Source organism: Eleutherodactylus coqui, chromosome 7, assembly GCF_035609145.1.
Source record: "Eleutherodactylus coqui strain aEleCoq1 chromosome 7, aEleCoq1.hap1, whole genome shotgun sequence".
In the NCBI taxonomy this organism is placed as follows: domain Eukaryota; kingdom Metazoa; phylum Chordata; class Amphibia; order Anura; family Eleutherodactylidae; genus Eleutherodactylus; species Eleutherodactylus coqui.
The window spans coordinates 154,242,134-154,265,959 of NC_089843.1; the positions used below are offsets into that span (position 1 = coordinate 154,242,134).

The 23,826-nt window shown below is 40.9% G+C and overlaps 1 protein-coding gene across 1 annotated transcript in view; it reads right to left on the reverse strand.

Moving 5' to 3' along the window:
• Positions 1-3,878: 3,878 nt before the first annotated feature.
• Positions 3,879-23,826, reverse strand: part of ENPEP (glutamyl aminopeptidase) — a 50,326-nt gene continuing 30,378 nt past the window's right edge. Inside the window, exons 12-20 of the mRNA XM_066573829.1 lie at positions 21,231-21,370; positions 19,389-19,444; positions 16,893-17,043; positions 13,802-13,875; positions 13,614-13,718; positions 12,397-12,567; positions 10,998-11,141; positions 10,832-10,913; positions 3,879-5,441 (exon numbers count right to left, since the gene is read on the reverse strand). Of these exons, the coding sequence (XP_066429926.1) occupies positions 5,298-5,441; positions 10,832-10,913; positions 10,998-11,141; positions 12,397-12,567; positions 13,614-13,718; positions 13,802-13,875; positions 16,893-17,043; positions 19,389-19,444; positions 21,231-21,370 (1,067 nt within the window). The 3' untranslated portion in view covers positions 3,879-5,297. The remainder of the gene's footprint in view (positions 5,442-10,831; positions 10,914-10,997; positions 11,142-12,396; positions 12,568-13,613; positions 13,719-13,801; positions 13,876-16,892; positions 17,044-19,388; positions 19,445-21,230; positions 21,371-23,826) is intronic.

Genomic DNA, 23,826 nt, shown 5'->3' on the forward strand with positions numbered 1-23,826 from the left:
ATAGGGCCGTCACTAAGGGGTTAAAGGTGGGCAACTAAAGTAATAAATGGAATGGGCGGACTACAATACTCAGAGAGGTTATCAATATTGGTGTTATTTAGTTTAGAAAAAAGATGGCTGATGGGTGACCGAATAACTATGTATAAATATATCAGGGGACAATACAGAGATCTCTGCCGTCATCTGTTTATACCCAGGAATGTAACAAGGTGGCGCTCTAATAACTATGTATAAATATATCAGGGGACAATACAGAGATCTCTGCCGTCATCTGTTTATACCCAGGAATGTAACAAGGTGGCGCTCTAATAACTATGTATAAATATATCAGGGGACAATACAGAGATCTCTGCCATCATTTATTTATATCCAATACTGTGACTGTAACAAGGGGCGCCCTCTATGTCTAAAGGAAAGAAGGTTTCTACACCAACATAGAAGGGGGTTCTTTACTGTAAGAGCAGTGAGACTGTGGAACTCTCTGCCTGAGGATGTGGTGATGGTGAACTCCATAAAAGAGTTTAAGAGGGGCCTGGATGCCTTTCTTGAGCGACACAACATTATGTGTTATCATTAATAACTTCAGAAGGGTCGGTGATCTGAGAATTATTCCGATTGCCAGATTGGAGTCAGGAAGGAATTTTTTCCCTTGAATGGAGAATATTTACTTCTACCTCATTGTTTTTTTTTTTTTTTTTCCTTTTTCTGGATCAACATTGAGGGGTAATAGGCTGAAATGGATGGATATAGGTCTTTTTTCAGCCTTACATACTATGTTACTATGTTATTCAACAAATCCTTCGCTGCATTTGTTGTGAATGACTAAAGAGGATGTGGGAAATTTTATTATGGGTTTAGCCAAGCTTGAAACAAACATGTATCAAGTAAATGTGTTCTGACTTATTGTGACCATTGTTATTACTAAGATTTGGGAAAATGATGTAATCCCAAGCTTCCAGTAAGTTTTTGAGTTCTTTCAATTTATAAATCAACATATGTGAAAAGTCTGAAAAACAGACCCTGTGTAGGAAAGCCCAAAGAAATAATAAACCCCCCTACACTATGCAATGTTAGTGTATGAGTGCAGAGTGCAAGAAGGCCACTTACATAGAGAGGATTTGTGCATCATTGAGCCTAAAAAACAAGGTTGTAGGTCTTGTGGAAGATCATCTGCATAAGGGCTCCTTCACACTTGCAATCGCGAAATTGGAGCAAGAAAATCGTGCAAAATCGCATATGTGCTCATACGAAGGTTGAGCGTTAGCAATGTTTCTTCCTGAGAGAAGTTGTGCATCGCTGCCTCTTGTGGTTTACTCGCACGATAGACAATAAGAGTTTCTAATGTTAGAAACGCATTGCATCGTATGAACATCACATGCGATAAAACAGAGGCTCCATAGGGAAACATGGGCAATAAAAAAAGCAAAACGCAGAAAGATAGGGCAGGCAGTGATTTTCAAATCTTGCAACATCACAGGACAGAAAACATCACAAATGGGAATGAAACCAGTGAAAAGCATGTTTTTCTGATGAAAACTGAAAACCCCAACAAAATATATCATAGAAGAGGGATTACCATCACTGGCATGACTATAGGGGATGCGGTTGCACCCAGGCCCAGGAACCTTAAGGGAACCATAAGGCCTTTCTTCACCATATAGGGAGCCCAGTACTATGAATAAAGCATTATAGTTGGGGTCCCTGTTACATGTTTTGCATTGGGGCCCAGGAGCTTCAAGTTACGCCTATGCGTTAAGGGGTTAAGAGAAGTTGGGGGTCCCCAAGATAAACTTTTGCACCCGGGCCCATGAGCCTTTAGCTACGCCACTGATTACCACTCAACTTCAAGTTCAGTATGAATACATTCATGGCACCTGCCCAAATATAGATGTGCTTCACATATGTAAGTACATGTTTATTTATTATGGATATCAGTGGCCGACAGATACAAATTATACGGATCTGTTTTCACAGCATATGTCTGGACTTCTCTGAAGACAAAAGGAGACAGAATAGAACTCTCAATTTCCCTTTTTGAAGAATCCATCAAATAGTATACTGGTAGACAGTTGCTTCCCTTTTCTGAAATACTCTATGTATTTATTACATCTGATATTGGGCAAAAATATGTTATGAACTTAGCCTTGTGATAAGAAAAATGCATTAAAACCAGCCACACATGGGAGAATGGTCACCCAAAATGTATGATTCTGGCCATTTAGTGGCTGCACAAATAATGTAAATGATCAAACGATTGTTCGTAATGGCCAGTGACAGACAATATTCTGATGTGTGACAAGATGTGATCTGGTATATTGGAAAATTTCGTCTGACCATAGCTGAAGTGTATGGGACGATCAGCCGAATCTGGCTAATCAAGCCATTTTGTGCAAGCCTTTAAATTAAAGAAATAAGGCGTACTCACTTGACCCAACTCCGCCTGCCGCTCCCAATGCTCCGGCGGCCAATCAAAGTTTTATATGTATGGACTGCTTAATAAGACCTGGATGATTGTTTCAAAACTGTCAGACTCGCTGTGATAGTCAAGCAAGAGGCAACCCAATGCAATGACAGATTGTTCTACTACCGGAGCACAGTAGCATTTCAACGGCACTGCAAGATCTGGAAATGTAACTACGACGGACGCAAGTTGGGATAGCATGAAAAAATAGATGTGTGGCACTTGGTTTTCAAACATTACATATTTCTCAACTTTTTGGATGACCTAAGAGGGAAACATGTTTCCCCGTGTGATAGATTGGTATGCCTGAATAGTCTTAAATTTACACACTGTCATAAAACTCATCTGGATATAGGATTTTTAAAGGTCAAAATAGTATCAGATCTTGAAATAATATACAGAGTGGTGTCTGATATGCAGTTAGGAACAATACAGATCCGATCCTTTCTATGGCAATATTTAGTTAGAAAATAGAGATTTAAAGAGTAGCTACATTTTCAGATAACATTTGCTGTCATAGAGACATGTCAAAAGTAATGATCAGTGGGGTCCTGCTGCTGAGACCCTGTTGATCACTGAAATGAAGGGGCTGCAGCTCCTCCTCAGCTGTCCTCACTGATTTTCACCTCCTTCTGCAGGCTCCTATGGGGTGCTAAGGCAGCACGACCTGAAGGTTGCAGGTTCAATCCCCACTTGATTCAGGTAGCCGGCCCAAGGTTGACTCAGCCTTCCATCCTTCCGAGGTCGGTAATGAGTACCCAGTAAAAATTACCTGAAAGCGCTGTGGAATAAGTTGGCATTATACAAACAACAACTCCCTTCTGGAGCTGAAGATGACCCACATTAATTAATTAGTAAGGTCTATTACGCATTCTGTTGGCAAAGTGGGACAATGGGACACAAAGCTGAAGACTTGTAAGGTAAGCTTTATACTAATTGTCATAAAATGTAATACATTAAAGGTAAATGATTGTTAGACATTCTAGAACATAAGAAAATTATCGTCATCTACAGACTGTGAAGGTGTGAAATATAGTTACAGTAAAAAAACAAATCTGCAAATCAAAAAGAATATATTTCATGTACAAAAAGTGCTTCAAATCGAAACTATGAGTCACACGCTAATAAATTGTACAATAAATGAATTAAGAATTAGTTCTTGTCTGCAAATGATCCCATTTAAAGATGAAGAAATCTGTATTTCCAAACTACTTAGATAACAATATTGTAAAAGTTTCAATCTAAATAGTTCATTGCTTAAAAGGGAATACCAAGTTATAAACTTTTAAAATCCTCACTCGACTATTTTCTAAAGTGTCTAGAAAATGGCATGGAAACATTTTTTTTAAAGGTATCAAAAATTTTGAGCAATCTCACTCCAGTAGCTTGGTGGCAAAAAAAAGAATAAGAACATCTCTAGAGGAATTAAAGATGCAACAAATTTATTAACATTTTGTGAAATTACAAAAAAATTTGGCACATTTTGCACTGGAGACCATAAAAGAGCATGCTAGAAAAGTGACATCAAAATTTTGTCTGATGCTAAACTACCCCCCTTATGGTCTATACAGAGGTGCAAAGTGAAACTGCATCTTATCATTCCTTATGGAGTAACATTTATTTACAAGCCACGTACACCAGAAAGGATTCATATGCAAGGATTTTGAACGGGAAAACTCACATTTCAATTACTTAAAGTTTTCTTCTAATGTTGGACGCCTCAAGACATTAGATGAGAGCCAAAAATAGGGTCTGGTGTTCTTCTAGGAGCAGTGCCTCTTATGGGTGAGCTGTATTGGGCATTACAGCTCAGTAACATTCACATAAAAAGGGCAAATCTGGCATATCGGACAATAGGGCATACCTGACATATCCCATGGACACCAGGGGGGCCTGTTACTAGAAAAAAACAGACCCTATTTTTTTACAAATCTCATATATCCCCTTTTTTTAAAAGATATTTGATGTTTGATCATTCATTACCCAATTATGTATCTTCTTTATTATTATTATATGCGTCATTTATAATGATAATTGAAGGTCACCGCTCCCCATGTCAAAGCAATGTGTAACAGGGATAGCACAACACAGAGTTCTTAGCAAAGATGTTTCAGAATTGTTCCTTCTTAGTGAGCCAGAATAGCTCATTTGGAAGAGGGTTAGACTTAAGATCTAAAGGTTCAATCCTGAATGTTGGCAGGTTGTATTAAGGATATTTAGTATTACATGTTATAATCAATAATTACCTTAGAAGGGTTGTTGATCCAGGGATTAGTCTGATTGACAGATTGGAGTGGGGAACAGGTTTTTCCTCTTAAGTGGGAAAAATTGGCTTCTACCTCATTGTTTTTTTTTGCCTTTCTCTGGATCAACATGGGGGGGGGGGGGGTTAATAGGCTGAATCGGATAGACATATGTCTTTTTTTCGCCCTTATGTGCTATGTTACTATGTTATGGAAAATACAAGGGTTTCCTAAAGCAGACATGTGAAGGGAGTGGTCAGGTGCAATTTACAGCTGTAATACTTCTATTCATATTTTGAGTGACACGAAACTTGTGTAGGACTTTAATGACTCCTTCGAAGCAATTTATGTATGCATATTTCAAATAATAAATAGAAAATAAACACCCTCAAAGCAATGGTCCCAGATACCATTAGGAGTTTCTTGTTGGCTCCAGTGGATTGATTATGAAACAGACCTAGCAAGTACATGGCCTCTAATGTCCAGTTTGTTCCTTTGGGATGGTGGAAGGTAGGTTTTAGCTCTTCTTTGGTTTGCTCATTGACAGTAAATATGTCCATTCAGAATTGTGATGGTAGATCTCTTTGAAATGATCAAGGATTTGCTTCCAGCCAGGCCTTGATACCATCTTTGTTAGCCGCAACCCATTCAATGTTATTTTTAACAGTTTCCAGTGCTTGCTTTCTTGGAGTTGCTCCTGCCCCAGCATTTGGATAGGTCTCAAAGAAATTTTGCATCTAGAAAATGAAGAGTATGAAAAGTGAGCTCTATAGCCATACAGAATTCACTTAAAGGAAATGCATCCACTGTGTTTTTTTTCCATTTTTCTAATCCGTTTTAATTTTCTGATTGCAACATTTTTTTTATCCTATTGTCTATACATAACTATTCGCAGCCGCCATCTTCACTGTGCTGTAGTTAACAGCATTTATATGCTTTACTGCTGAACTCATTGGTCCTTCACACAATAGAGAGGATGGGATCCATTACTTTCTATGAGAGACTGTTAATAATAATAATCTTTATTTGTATAGCGCCAACACATTCCGCAGCGCTTACATAGACAGGGGGAATACAGAAAGACAAAAGTACAAACATTACAGAACCACGGTTACAATTGTAATCAGTTGATAGAAACAGTAGGGGTGCGGGTCCTGCTCCAACGAGCTTACATACTACAAGTAATGGGGTGATACAGAAGGTAAAGGGGCTGGAGATGTTCACGGTATGGTGAGGTGGAGAGTGAGGGATGCTATACACAGACAATGGTCAGACATTTAGCCGTGTGACGGCAGAAACAGTATGACTGCAGGAGTGATTTATGACGGCTAGCAGGGATTGCAGTCAGTAGGTCAGGGAGCATGTTATCAGGCGGCGTATAGAGGAGTTTGTTTAGAGAATGCGGTACGCCTCCCTGAAGAGGTACAATTTTAGAGCACGCCTTAAGTTCTGCGAGTCCTGGATTGCCCGGGTATCTTTTGGTAGTGCATTCCAGAGGACCGATGCTGTTCTGGAGAAGTCTTGGAGGCGGCAGTGAGAAGTTCGAATTAGAGGGGTGCGCAGTCTAGTTTCGTTAGCCAAGCGGAGAGCCCAGGTTGGGTGATGGATTGAGATGAGGGAGGCAATATAGGGGGGCGATGCGCTGTGGAGGGCTTTGTGGATGAAGGTAGTAAGTTTAAATTGAATTCTGTATTTAACGGGCAGCCAATGAAGTGACCGGCACAGGGCAGGGCCGTCTGAGTAGCAGCTGGACGGAAAGATGAGCCTGGCTGCCGCATTCAGGATGGACTGGAGAGGGTAGAGTCTGGTGCAGGGGAGGCCGATCAGCAACGAGTTGCAATAATTGAGCCGTGAGTGGATGAGGGCAACAATAAGCGTTTTCAACTGTTCTAGACATGTTCTGTGATATGTGCAGAGAGAGGGAGGAGGTGTGTTAAGGCCCATTTACACGAGCAGATAATCTCTCAAAGATTGCTCGAAGGACAGTTTGAGCAACAGTTTTGAGCGATTATTTTGCATAAAAAATAATTGAAATTTAAGCAGCTTCTCAGCTACTTAAATACCCATTATGTATGTTAATGAAGACTTCCTTAAGGCAGCTAATAGCCCGAGGCTATTAGCTGCACTCAGATCCATTGTTCTCCATGGGGGAAACAATGCTATCAGCACCCCCCCCCCCTGCTTGATTTTAACGATCAGTGGAAAGTGCCCGAAATGCAGGTGCCCCGCGCCCATTTACACACAATGATTATCGCTAAAACGATCGCCCATGAGCAAATGTTTTGAGATAATCGTCCAGTGTAAGTGTGCCTTTATTTATATATAGGTGTTACTTTTCATTGTATTCCTGCTATGATGATGATGATGAGATGATTGCTGAATAAGAAGTGTCAGACTATTAGTAGGCTTCGTGGTCAGTGTGAAAATTAAAAGATTTTAGGAATTTAGTTGAAATTTAGATCCTGATATCAAAAATTTAAAAAAAATATGAAACTGAATGGAGTTAAATAGAGAAAAACTGAAATATTTCATTTTTTAATGAAAATCCGTTGAAATCAATAGGGAACAAAAACGGAAACATTGCGGTCAGATTCTGCATGCGGAATCAAACCCTGTGCCCAGCCGGCATCCATGTGTACAGATTTTTTTTTTAAACTTCTGCTTCTTCCGTGTCATTGCCTAGTGATGATGCGGAATCCGAAACCTTGCTGCCATGTCATTGTGGAAGGGCCACGGATCAGACAGCTTCCATTGACTTCAATGGAAGCCGTCCTCGCAGAAACCACGCAAAATTAGAACATGCTGCGATTTTTCCTCTGTGAGCAGAAAATTGCAATTGATTTCCACTCATGTAGAGGTAAAAGTAATTTCCAGTAGCATGTTATGGGCTGTATTTGCTGTGGAATCCAGAGGCGGACCCCGATCCGGATCCTGCAATGCAAATCCGCCCGTTTGCAGGCAGCTAAATTCCAATTTTATTTCCATGTCCTGCTGCTCAATTGGAATAAAGAAACAGAAATGCTTAACTGAGCCTAACGCCATTGTGAATAAGCCATAAGCTCTCCTTGCTCCTCTGCCAGTCATCAATAATTTCGTGCACTAGTAAGGGCCAAATTTACACGTAACGTAATCGTTCAAAATTCGTTTGAGCAATAATAGTTCAGTGTGAATGCGAAAAAAATCGGTCAGTTGTTAGCAGCTGTTTAAAGGGGTTGTCCCGCAATGACAAGTTAAGTTAAACACTTCTGTATGGCCATATACATGCACTTTGTAATATACATCGTGCATGAAATATGTGCCATACAGAAGTTATATACTCACCTTCCCTGCGCTGGCGTCCCCGTCTCCATGGTGCCATCTAATTTCAGCGTCTAATCGCCCGATTAGACACGCTTGCGCAGAAGAGTCTTCTCCCTTCTGGTCGGTCCAGGCATGAGCGGCGTTCTGGCTCCGCCCCCTTCTACGCGTCATCGTGAAGCTCCGCCCCATCACGTGTGCCGATTCCAGCCAATCAGGAGGCTGGAATCGGCAATGGACCGCACAGAGCCCACGGTGCACCATGGGAGAAGACCCTCGGTGCATCGTGGGTGAAGATCCCGGTGGCCATCTTGGAGGAAAAGAAGGAAGAAGTGGCAGAGAGGGGATTCGGGTAAGTAATTTTTTTTTTAAATTTCAACACATCCCTTGGGTTTGTCCTGCGCTGAACGGGGGGCCTATGCAAAAAAAAAAAAACGTTTCTGCACGGGACAACCCCCTTAAGTTGACTTTGTTGTCTGGCTGGCTTGTCCTTTCATTTAAATGGCAATTATTCAGTCTTGAACTGACCAACTTGAGGGAGGGTGATTGCTTACCTCGCATAAACACAATGCCTACTTGTTTACTCATGCCCAAGGAAGACAATGGTTTTTCTTCACACTAATAAAAAAGCTGCTGGCAAGAAATTGCTGGCATAAACACACGCCCAGATGAGCAAATAACATGTACAGTGTTTACATGGCTAATGAGAGAAATGGAGAGGATTATCTGCACATTTACATATTATGCAAAAAAGTTGTTAATTCATTCAGTTGTTTCTTCCTTCAAACGATAATCGTGTGTAAATGGGGCTTAACTCTTGTGAAAGGGGACAAACCACAGTAGTATATATTGTTATCACTACTAAGATAACATCTCCACTCTGATGAGTGAGTCAGACGAAAGAAGCTTTGAACTCACATCCTGCATACTAGCACTGTTGCTGCTCCCTGCATGCTGTTAACAGAAAGGTACCCCACAGCAGCCAGTCTCATCAGTGCTCTCTGCCTCTTTGCATGTGAAGTAGAAGCTCCTTCCCAGAGAAAGCTGAGGTCCTATCTCAGCAGTGATAACAATGCATGCTATTGTCATCTGTCCTCCTCTACATGGAATCATTACTAATGGGCAGAGAAGCAAGGAGAGCTTTAGATAGGTGCTCTGCTCTCTGTCCCGATACTGCCTGTCCTAGCGGGATGGACTCTGTGTTTAGTGGTTATTTTCTTTCCCAGTGATGGTCCCCAGAACAAAACGAGCATTTAAAAATAACTAAAGGTATTTAACTGTCTATTCATACTACCGTATACACTGGGTATTTTCACTATTTATTTTTTCTTATTTCCCAGGCAATCCCTTTAAGAGAGCTAAACTGCATGTGGCAGCTGATTACAGATGAATGTTTAACATTTCATCTCTCTGTACTAGAAAGGCAATTTGAAACATGGTTAGACACATGGGATATAGATAGAACTATGAATATCTCTAGAGCCTCAGGTGGCACAGAGTTTTAAGGTAGCAGAAATGCAGTCCTAAGCTCTCGCTCACAACCTGAAGGTTGCATGTTTAATCCCCGTATGGTTCAAGTAGTCGACTCAAGTTGACTCATCCTTTTGAGGTTGGTAAAATGAGTATTCAGTTTGCTAGGGGGTAAAAAGATGACTGGGGAAAGCAATGGCAAATTACCCCACAAAAACAGTCTGCCTAGAACATGTCACAATGTGACATTACTCACAGAGTCAGTCATGACTCGATCCTTGCACCAGGGAACTTTAGTGAATGTTTTTAACCCGAATTTCTTCCCCCTTTATGAGCCTCCTATTCGAGTGGACCTAGCATGTCTGTGCATTATATGGACTGTGATTAATTTAAGTGGCTGCCATGTAAAGCCTTATAGGCAAATGTGGAGTCTTCTTCTTTTAAACAGCTTTCTTCATGAGAGAACCACTTCAGGGCTAAGGCCTCAGGTACACCACCATATTATGGCTCCATATTGCACAAAGCCATGGGTGTATGGGGTCTGCTGTACCTCCACATTCTTCTGTAGCTCTATATCCCTCTGTACTTATATGATAGAAATATTGTGGTATTGTCCACTGAATGTGTTCTAACAGAGCTACTATATTCTCATTTAGAAGCATTACTTCTCTCACATACAGCACCTGGCAAACATCAAACCATGAGTTTCTGCAGCTCCTTATCTCTGCTGCTTGCATTGGGCCTAAGCCTTAGCCCACCACTTTCTGGCTCTCAGGGATTTAAACTTCTCAAAAATGTTTTAGGGTGGTTTCACATCTACGCTTGGGGAGCAAAAAAGGGGAATGGCTTTGTCTTATGATGGAACTGAACAGCCCAGAACGGACCCCATTGACTATAATGGGGCTCATTCACTTTGCACTCAGCTGCCCGGCTTTTAACTGGAAGGAAAAGCGCTGCATGCAGCAGTTTTTCTTGCAGTATTTTGTGCGGTAGCTGTGACGGAACCTCCGATTGGTGGTTCCAACGCAGATGTGAAACCATCCTATGTTATAAAAAGTAGAAGTGGTATGTAAAATATATTTAAACATACACTACATGACTTTTGTCTGGCTACCAACATCTTATAAAACTGCAATGACTTTTTCTGACTCTCGAAATCAAGAGCATTTGTTGGGCTGTGACTCTATAGAGCCATCTCCTCATCACAGAAATACTCAAGTCCTCAACAATCCAGATAAGCATCCTGAGGTGAAATGCCTTATCTAATGCACATAAGCTGATATATATGGCCAAATAGGATATCTTGATAAGTGGTAGGATCTGCCAGCTAATCTGAAACTCAATGCACAGGTGTACTTACCTGCCAGAGCTGGGTCTCTGTGTTAAATGTTGTTGATATTCTCGTAATTATCCGTCCAAGGTTTCGATCATTGATGGTGTATCTGATATTAAAATAAGATGCATGTTGTGATACGGCAAGAGATCGAACACATTTAAAAGTTTGTACAGATAAATTCTAAAGTTACCTGTCTACTAAATAGTTCCAGTTTATCCGTACCCAGTCCCAAGCCATTTGCTTTCCAAGCTTGCTATATGCAGACACGTAATATATAACATTCAGTGCATCTTGGCTCTTAATAAGATTGGTGTCATAAATATATTTTAGATACCTATAGAGATAAAAAAAGAGGCAAGTTTTTATTCACTTCATGTGGTTATCCTCATGCAAACATATTGGAGGGGATTTATGAAGACTGGAAAATCATAAGTTAGTCTTAATATGATTCCTGTGGAGGTGTCTAATGTACTAAGATGCACATTCATTCATTCTGAATATGGTAAAAAGAAAACTACGCCAGCTATTAGTGGAATTGGATTTATGGTAGAATTTATGCCAGCCCCCTCCCAAGCCATACCTTCCTTTTTAGAAACTGCTATGTTTGGTGTAAAATAGGAAAGGTTGCAATATTTTGCATAAGACTGACTTGGACCAAAATTTGCTACTTTTTAAACCACTTTTAAGTTAGGTACAGTGGGTTATATGTAGAAAGGAGACACTCATGCATATAGGTATGTAGAAAACGTTCTCTTGCCAGCCATTGAACCCACCTATAGCTGATTATACTTTCATGCTGAGAACATCAAAATTATATTGGCCCTATATAAAAATTGTTAAGACATCATCCCTATTTATATGCCCATCAATCTCATTTGATGGGCAACAGAGGAAAGCTTTGACCCATTACTTTGAAATGAACAGGAAAAAATATATCTCAGACACACTCCATGACTTAGTGGATCTATCGAGGGTTCGGAGATCTGTGCTAATTAGTCTGGGCCTCTGACTATTAGGCTGGCCATACACTTTAGAGAGAAATACTTTGCTAACTGAACAATCATTGAATGAACGATCATCTGGTGAACATTCAGGGCTCAGTCACACGGGCGCCGATCCACCCGTGTTTCAGGACAGGAAAACGGCCGCACCGAGTGCGAACGAATCTCCGAATGACCAGCTCCATTGCCAGCCATATGTTCTTTCCCATCTGGAAACACGGGAGGATCGGTGCCCGTGTGACTGAGCCCTCATTATGCAGATGCAGCCATACACATTTCAATCCATATCGGCAGTCACAGATATAAAAACTGACCAAGCATCTCCAATGAAACGGGAGATGGATGAAAGATTCTGCATGAAACATCTGTCTTTGAATGAAAGATCATTCATCCAATTATCAAACGAAAATTTCAATTGTGACTGACTTCACCACAGACAATGACAGTCAGTCATTGGTTGACTAAAAAAGTTGTACGTTATTAAATTTCATTTGATGACAGATGATTTTGGTTGAAATTGTTCATTTTTGTCAACTTTAGTCTAATTTGTATGGGCATCTAGAAAAAGGGGAAAACAATCTTAGAGACCTGTCCAGAAGCGAGATACTGTCCACTGATGCCAGTCCCTGTAGTAGCTTTTCTTTTTCTTGAGCTAATGAAGTGTTTAAATACGTCTGAAACATGAAATTCCAGGAGGTTTCATTACTAGACTGTTTCATGCCATAACGATACACCAGCGATCGGAGGTTCACAGGAATCCTGGGAAAAAAACAATGTACAAATAATGTAATCGCTGGAATGCACACCGATGCTATTGCTTATTCTCCCCTTGTATTTGCTCAGCGTAATCATTAAGAGATGAAAGACCTTAGAAGACCCTTTGCAGCAATATTCCAAGCCTTCACTACTGATTTATGATGTCTTTATGCAATGTTACAGAAAAGAAAAAAGTTACTAAATGCACATTTCTGTATACAGATTACACTATTAAGAGCTGTTACTGTCAGGGGTACGATTAGACTTCAAAGGGCCAATCGCAAAGTCAGGTTCCAATCATAAAAGTAAACAAAACCAAACAGTAGTATTATTAGGCTCTGTTCATATTTGCGTTCCTATTTTACCATAGCAACGTACGGCAAATTAGTGAACCCAATTTGTTACTTCCATTGACTTTAATGGGAGTCGGAATCGACCATCCCGATTCACGATGATTTTTGAGAAATCGGCCTGATACCGACACAAACTGATTACTCCACTAAATGCTCTTCACTGTATGTGAGACCCTGACATCTGATTGATACCTTAACTTAAAACATCTATTGTGTCACAGTGGCACACGTGAAATAACAATGCTTTTACATATTTTAGAACTCTATGTTGTTCACGTCTTTTGTTAGTCCTCCTGAATATTTATGAATGAATTGACAAATGGGTGTTGCCATTCTCCTTCTCAAAAAGGGGTGTGTCCATGCATTGTATGAATGTCAGAACTGATTGGACAAGGTTAGTTGTGAAAAGATGCTCCAGAATTGTTATATTATGAAGAGTACTTACTAAGAACGAGATCGATATGATCCTCTTTAGGTCTCAGTATACACACACTATTCTACAGCACCCATGCTGATCAGACCATGTCACCGGTGCTAGAGTTCCCCTAACATCACACCTGAAAACCATTTGGATGTATGAAGAGCTTAGCTACATGAACACTTTTAACAATATTGAGTAAAAACATGTAATTGCACAAATCCCAGTGTTCGGAAAAATATATCTAGAAGGTATGCATTGCAAGCAGTTTTTATTACTTTTCCCCATCTTTTTCCCATTCATTAAACTTAGTTAAGGAACTGTTCAGTGCATCAGGATCTCCAACCCTGCATGCAAGAGCCAGGACGGAAGTTCGGAGAAGCCTGAAACCACAAAAAAAACAAACAGTTATCTTCAGATACTATAAGTAAGAACCTCTTTAGTTTTGATGGTACCATGCACTCACTTCTGTACATCACTGCCATTATCTTCCCATCCAAGCTCAGTAGTAATTGGTTTGACTTTTTTCCGGATATATTCCTGTAAAAAATTATTCAAAATTATTAAAATATGGCCAATTCAGTCTACAAAACTTGGCAAAAGTTTCCCATACTCATTTTTCAAGCTATATAAAAGTCCAAGCTACTTTGACATGTTGCCACAAATCTATGTGTTTCCTGTTGTGCTAATGAATCCAGTGATACAAATTCGAACCCTCCTAATCATGAAACATGAGTGGAATTACCTTGACAGCTCATTTTGCAAACCCAAATCTTTTTATTAAAAGTGTTTCTCCGTTGAGAAATGAAATCTTCAGTGTGCTTAGATCCTCATGTACAGTACGTCTATGGAGCCTTCAAAGCTCAGCCAATAGTGTAGAAGACTTCTTCCTAATCCACTACTGTATTTCCTCCCAAATAAGACCCTGCCTTATGTTAATTTTCCCCCAAAAGAGGCAGTAGGTCTTATTTTTGGGGGATGTCTTATTATACTTACCAAGCAGCCGAGCTTTGGGTGCTTCCCGCTGGTCTCTGGAGCTCTGGCGTGATTGCTTGCAGTTTTCAGCCACTGACAGATGATCACTTCCTGGTTACAGGATTTATATATCCCACCTCCAGGAAGCAATGGGTCTGATTGGTTCTTAAGCGCTGCCAGTCAATCAATGCAGTGCTCGATGAACTAATCACAACCATCACATTGTTTCATCAAGCGCTGTATTGATAGGCTGCAGTGCACGAGAACGAATCACAGCCATCGCTTCCTGGAGGCAGAATTTATGAATCTTCTGTTGGCAGCTGAGGACTGCAAGCAAGTGCGACTGAGCTCCGGAGACCAGCGGAAGGACCTGTACTGTGGCTGCTAGGTAATGTATTACTTTTTTTAATGTAATGCAGATAGGCCTTATTTACAAGGTAGGGATTATACTACCAGCCCCCCATCCAATTTTTTTTTCAAAAAATCAGGATAGGGCTTATTTTGGGGTATATCTTATTTTCGGGGAAACATGGTATCGACTGTTAGAAGCATACTGTAGTAGAGCTGCACTCCGATCCTGATCACTCTGTCTATAAGTTTACAGTGGAACTCTACTTGTGCCTCTACATCCTTCTTCTCCTTATGCAATGAGACTGCCTGCTTAAGTGAATGCTGATATTGCTGTGAGCACACAGCCTTATTACCTAACACATTTTCTCTGCAGACACACAGACAGCTTTTATTTCCCTTTTGGGTGAAATATGAAAATTATTTTAGCTGAATCACTATATCTGTTTCAGCCTAGAAGAAGTAAAGGGATGCAGTAACTCAAGCTTCCTTCTATACTGCTCCATACTGAAATGAATGAAGTGTGTGGCCTGCAAATGAATGAAGATAGTAAAAAACATAGGACATTTATTTTTTATTTTTTAATTCTTGAATATACACACTGAGGTGCATACTGTAAGAGCTTTACATTGAACGATCACTGCATTAGGAACAGCTAGTGCGTGAAATCTTGTGATCAGTGACATGGTACTGCTCTCAGATAATGTACTGCTCTATACTCTGAGCAGCAGAAGGCAACATTTGGCAGTCATAGGTAAACATGGTGACTAGAGTGACTTTGAATGTGGGCATATTGTTGGTGCCTGGAGGTATGCTGCCAGTATTTCTGAAACAGCAATATTTGTTGGCTGTTCCAGAGTGTGCTGAGACTGTTTAGACATCTAACAGAAGATCATACAGCCGTAGGTTACGTGTGGTTGATCCTAGAGGCAAGCTTTGGGTGGCAAGTCTAGTATCTCAGCAACGACGTGCCACTGTGGACCAATTAACAGCAGTACAACAGCGGAGAAGATACACAAATTTCCACAATGACCATGTTGAACACCTTGTGTCAACTGGGTTTCAGTAGTCGAAGACTGGCAAGAGTGATTCCTGATGATTCCGCATCATCACCAACAATGCCTTGCATGGGCCAAAGAAAGATGTCAATGGACCATGGATACATGCAAAAGGTTGTCTGAAGTGACAACTCCCATTTCCTGCTAAAACATATGGATGGCTAAATATGTATATGGTGTAATCAGCATTATGCCTTGTCCAATAGGTGCACCGTTGGGATTCAAGAGGCTGGTGGTGGTGCTGTCATGGTCTTGGGAGCATTTTCATGGTAGAGCCTAGGACTGTTGGTTATGATACCACAATCCTTGGATGGTGAACGCTACATGGACCTGTTAGCTGACCATCTGCACCCATATCTTTCAAGAAGTCTTCTCTGACCATAGTGCCATCTTTCAGCAAGACAAAACTCTGTGTCATCACACTTGGAATGGTTGGAGTAACTGGATAATGAATTCTCCACACTGCATTGGCCCTCCAAGCTCACCGAATTGTAACTCCATTGATCATGTTTGGGATATGTTGCTTTCACTTATCTGCAAAATATGTACCATGCAGTGGGCATGGGTTGAGTTAAATTTGAAGGATGTTCGCCACTATGTGGAATTCGTCACCTGGTGTCTGAAAGCCATGATCGCCCAAAAAGTGTATATGTGGATCAGTGGAGTTATGCTTACATAAACACTGTAAGAGATTTATCAAAACTATAGCAGAGAAAAGCTATAGGAGCTGACCATAATAATGAATCATACCATATACCCATCAAAACCTTTTGAAATGAAGACCTGATTTGATGCTATAGGCAACTCTTCCAACTCTTATTTGCACCAGTTTTGATAAATCTTACATTTAGTTTTATATATTTCATTATGTTAAATGCCCTCAAAGGAGTTGCCCTGTTAGCAAAAAAAACCCAAACATTTTCATTATATAATAGGGAATTCTGAATTAATGGATGGAGTTTTCATTTCAGGAAACCAGAGACAAAGTGGAGAATGGCTAAGTAGAGCAGCTCAATATGCTGCCTAGATTACAGTTGATCAGTGAAGTACCAGCAGCAAGGCTGTGATCTACTCTTCTTACCCTGAGACACTTCTAACAATAAGAAGGGTTTTCCCAAAGTGGTGCAACACGGTAAAACAATTGTCATTAACACACAAGAATGTTTATCATCGTACCTGAAATTTTGGGTAAATGGTATCGTCATCCTCCAGCATATCATTTATATAGGCGAGAGCAGAGCTCACTCTCACCCAGGGAAGATAGTCTTTCTCTTTATCAAGATATTTTGTTAGGTCAAGAGAAATTGTGTAATCCAGTTTTTCAGCACTGGGAAAAGACAATAATGGAAATAATATTTTGTAATGTGTTGCATATATATATTGATTATTAAGCTGTGTGCGCAGATCATACAATATTATGGCCTAATGAAACAATTGACCACTGTGCCCATTCTGAACTGGTGACTGCGGCGCCATAACATGTGTAATGTAAGATATGCCATAGAACTGTCATGTAATACACAATATCAATATTAACATACAATAGTGGATATTACTTTGTCTTTTAATAGACATTTTTTTCTCAATATACTGGAAGGAGGAAAAGTCACAACTCTTGACATGTCTCTTTAAAAAAAACAAAAAAAAAACCTTGCATTATAGTGAAATAATAATTGTAGAGTATTTTTTTCTTGTAATACTGCATTGTGCTTGAAATTTATGAATAAATTGACGATTGGGCGTTACCAGTTGGGGGGAATCCCTGCACAGTTTGACATTGTCCAATCAGTGCTAACTGTGCTCTTCGAAGGTCACACTACTTTAATTATATGTATGACAGAGGCTAAAGCCCCATTTACACGCAAAGGTGATCACTCAAAATTCATTCAAAAGATAGGGAGAATGACAGTTTGAGCAATCTCTTTGCATAAGAGCCTTGTGTGGTGCAGAGTGTAAGCTCTCGCCTTCAGCCTGAAGGTTGCAAGTTCAATCCCCACGTGATTCCGGTAGCTGGCTAAGGGCTCATGTCCACGGGGAAAAGAAGAATTAAAATCTGCAGCGGATTTTAACTCTTCTCCCGCGTGCGGATCCGCACCCCATAGGGATGCATTGACCACCCGCGGGTAGATAAATACCCGCGGATCGTCAATAAAAGTGATTTTAAAAAAAATGGAGCATGAAAAAATCTGGACCATGCTCCATTTTCATGCGGGTCTCCCGCGGGGTCGGCTCCCGCGGGCTTCTATGGAAGCCGTCCGGATCCGCGGGACACAAAAATCATATTTTACTTACACGCTCCGGTTCTTCTCTTCGGCGCCGCGCCATCTTCTCTCAGCCGCGGCCGGATCATTTTGCTTCGGCCCGGCGCATGCGCGGGGCACGTCACCGACGTCATCGTGCACATCCGCCGAGCCGAAGAATGAAGATCCGGCCGCGACGAGAGAAGATGACGCCGCCGCGAAGAGAAGAAACGGAGCGGATCGGAGGTGAGTTTATTCTCATTTATTTGTATTTTCAGCGCTCATGTCCGCGGGGCAGGAGGGACCCGCTGCAGATTCTACATATAGAATCCGTAGCGGGCCCGATTTTCCCCGTGGACATGAGGCCTTAAGGTTCCTTCCGAGGTTGTTGGGGGGGTAATACTTACCTGAAAGTGCTGTGGAATAAGTTGGCGCTATACAAATACCAAGATTTATTATTTAATTTTATTTATAAGCTGCTAATGGGCATTAATGCCCATTAGTAGCTTATTAGCTTCATTTGCATGTAAATGAGGCTCCCCTCGCTGTATGCAGATAACAGCAGGTGGTCTTCCATCTGCATACAGCCCCATTGTTCTGCTGCGGGACAGCAGCTGAAAACAATGTTATCAGCGCTCCCGTGGAGAATCACAGCATGCAGTTCCTGTTATCAGATGCCTGGCCAAATGATATATTTTAAACTCAGCATAACATCAGCATTCGGACGAAAAGAAAACGATGGTAGCATTTACACGCAACAATTATTGCTCAAAAGACATTGAGCAAATGTTAAGTGATAACCGGCCCGTGTGAATGGGGCTTAAGGGATGCAGAAGCTGTAATCTGGATGAGGGGCTCTAAAATAGATCTACAATTGGACTGCTAAAAGACAGATATTGAAAGCAAATAGATGTTTGGTCTATTAGGTATGTGCATGCAGACAGTGGAAGCTAATTTTATGGTAAGTCATGTCTGATGGCGGGCTGCCGCAGTGGTTTAAACAATGAAGGTGTACAAACCATTTCTAAACATAAATGGTGACAATCAGTCTGCTTTCCTATTTTTCAATTATCAGAAGTGTAGATGGAAATGCCAGGCTGTGCTCTGCATTTTGTAACTTCTGACATGCCATTGTGGGGGTAATGACTCATTCTGATTCCCTGAGGCTTTTAGCCAAATGTTGTCTTTGGCAGTTAACAGTTGTTATGCCTGTCTTCTGAGACATCTGAGAACTTTATTGTTGTTAGAGATAATTCCCAGTGAAAGTGGTAAATGCATCATACACATACGCTGTAAGGCATGGCAATAAACAATACACCCCCTATAAATGTAGGCATTCAGATCTGCACTTAATAGCTAGATTTTAGCATACACTATATGAAGAACTTTGTCCCCTTCCACATATAACACATCAATACAACATTATATTCACCTTGCTAAAGCAAAGACATCATCAATTAATCCAGCTCTGTCTCCTTCTGAAAAGACCTAAAACAGCAGAAAGTCAAATTGTGAAAATTATACTGTATTTAGAAGGTAACGTTCCTATTTTTATATTTGATAAATAGATATAGACATATTGATGATGATAATGATGATGATGAAAATAGATATTGATGATGATGATAAATAGAGATAGATATTGATAATGATGATGATAATGAAAATAGATATTGATGATGATGATGTTAGATAGATAAGATATAGAACTAGTGATAGATAGATAGATAGATAGATATGAGATAGATAGATAGATAGATAGAGAGAGAGACATATATGAGATAGACAGATAGATATATAGATATGAAATAGATAGATATGAGAGAGATAGTAGAGATGAGTGAGCATACTCGTTAAGGTGATTTACTCGAGAGAGCATCGCCTTTTTCGAGTACTTGCTGGCTCGTCCCTGAAGATTCGGGGGGGGGGGGGGGTTGAGAGTGAGAGAGATCTCTCTCTCCCTCCTGATCCGCTCTGCAACCCCCTGCGGCCCCCCGAATCTTCAAGGACGAGCCAGCAGATCCTCGAAAAAGGCGATGCTCTCTCGAGTAAATCACCTTAACAAGTATGCTTGTTCATCTCTAATAGATAGATAGCAGTAGACGACTTCCATTAAATAGATGGGGTTCAAGTTATATATATAATTTGTATATAAATCTGTATTTAAAGTGCAGATAAAGAAATATTGATGATAGGGATTAAAATAGGTAGATACTTTATGGCTTAAAGGCGTTGCTCGGTATCAAATTAACTTTTTAAAATTAGAGCCAAATAGGTACATTCTTCTGGCATCAGTATTCACATCCCGGGCACCATGATTCCAGGAGTTCCAAATATTGTCACTGCGGCCTCTGATTGGCAGGCAGCAGTCAACTAGCTTCCCCTGTCAACAGAGACCAGTAGAACTGTGGGGCTGCAGTGCTGGATCGCCAGGACTGCAGACAGGTAAGTACTGTTTATTTTATTGTTTTAACTCTTTTGGCTCTAATTTTGAAAAGTTAATTGTAACCTGCCAACCCCTTTAAAACGAATCACAGAAATGATGAGAGGAGTGGAATCACAGAGCCACATCATCAGTTCTTGGAGTTTTATTACAATTTCCAGCAAAACTGCAGAAATACACCAATCTACCACTTTTATTTCAATAAGAGTGCCGGAGATATTGCCTAGCAGAATTCACCAATTAACAATAGGTGATGATAACAGTTTACCTCCTCCCCCTCCCTGCACAATGACCTCTGCACCTCACAGAACATGACTAGAACAATCTCCCATAGAAGTCAATGGCCCATGAATTCTGCTGTAAAGCATATATATCTCTACATGCTGTTAAAAGCAACTGAGGCAAGATAGCAGTCTCCATAGTTAAATACAGACAATAGAATAAAAAATATCTACAATCAGAAAATAGAAACAGATTATAACAATATAATGTGTTTCACTGTGTGGTTTTAACCTTTTCCAATCCACTGTCTGACGTGTGAAGACATTCTGATTGAAGCCTGTACAGCTCCTATGTCGGAAGATGTTCGGCAGGGTATTCTTACTGTATATTACTGGCCGCTCTGTTGTCGGGGGCCTCTCCAGCATGTCCCATACTGCAGTGCTGGGCTTAGCAGCAGATGGCGCCATTGTATAATGGCAGAAAGAGAAAGCCCCTTAGGAAACCCTGAATCCAAAATTGGATTGCAAAGGGTTAATTAGTAACCAAAAACGAATAATGATACATCCCCATTAAGAAAATAATGTGCCTCTGTTATATGATAATACATACCTCATGGTTTCTTTCCAACAAGGTCGCTAAATTGTTCCATACTGGAATTTCATAATTTACCCGGAAAAATCCAAAGTGCATGTTGTTAATCTTAAGGAACTCCACGGTATTATCATATGGATCCAAGGTGAGGGAAGTTTCTAAAGCATTGAATACATGTAAGATGATTGGATTATGAACATGAATAGAAACTTATAAAACGTTAATTTTCATGAAAGATTCAACATTTGTTAGATTCAACTCATAGTGGAATAAGATGTAATACTATGGACTAATAGTAGCAACGACCATCAGATAAAGTCATAGAGCTTAGGAATTGCACAGTATAGAAGAAGAAGTGGTCTGATGGCAGACCAGTCTGACCTTATATTACATGCTCAGTAGAGATGCGCGAGTATACTCGCTAAGGCACATTACTCGAACGAGTAGTGCCTTAGCCGAGTATCTCCCCGCTCATCTCTAAAGATTCAGGGGCTGGCGCGGGTGACAGGTGAGTTGCGGGGGGGAGCGGGGGGGAGAGAGAGATCTCCCCTTCGTTCCTCCCCGCTCTCCCCTGCCGCTCCCCCGAATCTTTAGAGACGAGCGGGGAGATACTCGGCTAAGGCACTACTCACTCGAGTAATGTGCCTTAGCGAGTATACTCGCTCATCTCTAGTGCTCATTCATAAATCTGAACAGCTAGAATGTAATAACACTAGCATATCTTTGCAGCAGGAAATATCCACTGATCTGTAGCGATTTATAACACCAGATCCACTGGGATCATATCCCAGATACAGTAAGTAGGAACCAGCAGCGCTCACCAATATATACCTGGTGGAATGGATTTACGTAGGATGCTCGCCCAGCTGAGACCGGATCCTGGTTCCCAAACGTCATTCCAATCTATTCATATAAGAGGCGCATTCAAATAGTGCATATTTAAGAGGATAAAAGACGTTTTTCCCTATGGTCATGTCAGCATCTTTGTGTGATGACCCGTTTAGGGTTGGAACGTTGCTGAGATGACCATAGAGAATAAACGTCTTTTATCCTCTTAAATATGCACTATTTGGATGCTGCCTCTTATATGAATATATTGGAGTGACACATACCCCAGACTGAACTATTTGCTCTGTTAAAAAAATTGAACCTTAACAAAATGGAATCCAATTGAAAGCACTCCATTTGTTTTTGAAAACCCATTGAAATCAATTGGGAAAAAAATAGAGAAGCTTAATTCTGTTTGAACCCCGCTTTCTGCTCCAAAAACTATACAGAGAGATGGAATTCACATGGAAATCTCTAAAAATTGATAATGAGGAAACTGAAGCGGTTGAACATTTCCTCTTCTCTGGATCAAAGATTGACAGCAATGGAGAATCAGAACCAGAAATCAAACAATACAAAAATGGCAAGGATATGGAAGAGCAAAGATATTAGTGTTGCTACAAAGATCCGAATGATAAATGCAATTGTGTTTCCGATATATGCATGTGAAAGTTGGACACTCAGGAAGGCAGATAGAAGGAAAATTGATGATTTTGAACTCTGGTGCTGGAGAAGAATGCTGCATGTACCAGGGAAGGCAATGGTCACCAACAAGATGCTGCTACAGCGTATCAAACCAAAAATATCGCTAGAGGGCAAAATCACCAAACAGCGGCTCTCATACTTTGGGCTTATCTTGCGATCCAATTCTCTGGAAACAACATTGATGCTCGGCACAGTTAGTGGGTCACGAAGAAGAGAATGACAAAGAACACGCTGGCTGGATGCAATCAAGGCGGATGCAACCACGCACATGGAAGAACTAAAAGAAGCGGTCAAGGATAGGAATACATGGAGAACAATAATCCATAAAGTGACTAAACGTCGGCCTGGACTGAATGGTTGATTCATCATCAATGCAGACGTGAACAAGCCTTTAAAGCGATTGTCCAACAATTTAAAAGAAAAAAAGCAGCAAATTTGAGCGGGCACATGCCATGCTACTAGCATCGCTAGTAGAGATGAGCGAGTATACTCGCTAAGGCACATTACTCGAGCAAGTAGTGCCTTAGCCGAATATCTCCCCGCTCGTCTCTAAAGATTCGGGGACCGGCGCGGTTGACAGGTGAGTTGCGGCGGGGAGCGGGGGTTAACCGGGGGGGGGGGGGAGGGAGAGAGAGATGTCCCCTCCATTCCTCCCCGCTCTCCCCTGCCGCTCTCCGCCCCGCGAATCTTTAGAGACGAGCAGGGAGATACTCGACTGAGGCACTACTCGCTCGAGTAATGTTCCTTAGCGAGTATACTCGCTCATCTCTAATCACTACCCAACAGTAGCCCATAAACAAAGACTGGCAAGTTTTGGTGGGGAATTGGAGCAGTTAGTACTGTTCTTTCTGGTATTTTACAGAACATGCGCTCCCTCTACTTTTTGCAAGGAGTCAGCATCAAATGTTGTTTCATCCTCTGCATTTAAACAAATCATGTTCCCATGCCGTGCGCCCGCAGAGGGCTTTAAAAAGGTAAATATTTGAATTAATAATGAGAAGATGCTTAGAATGTTCTGTAAATTTTCAGCATACTGTACAATGATTGCTTTACATAATCCTGATCAATCCGCTACGGCTTC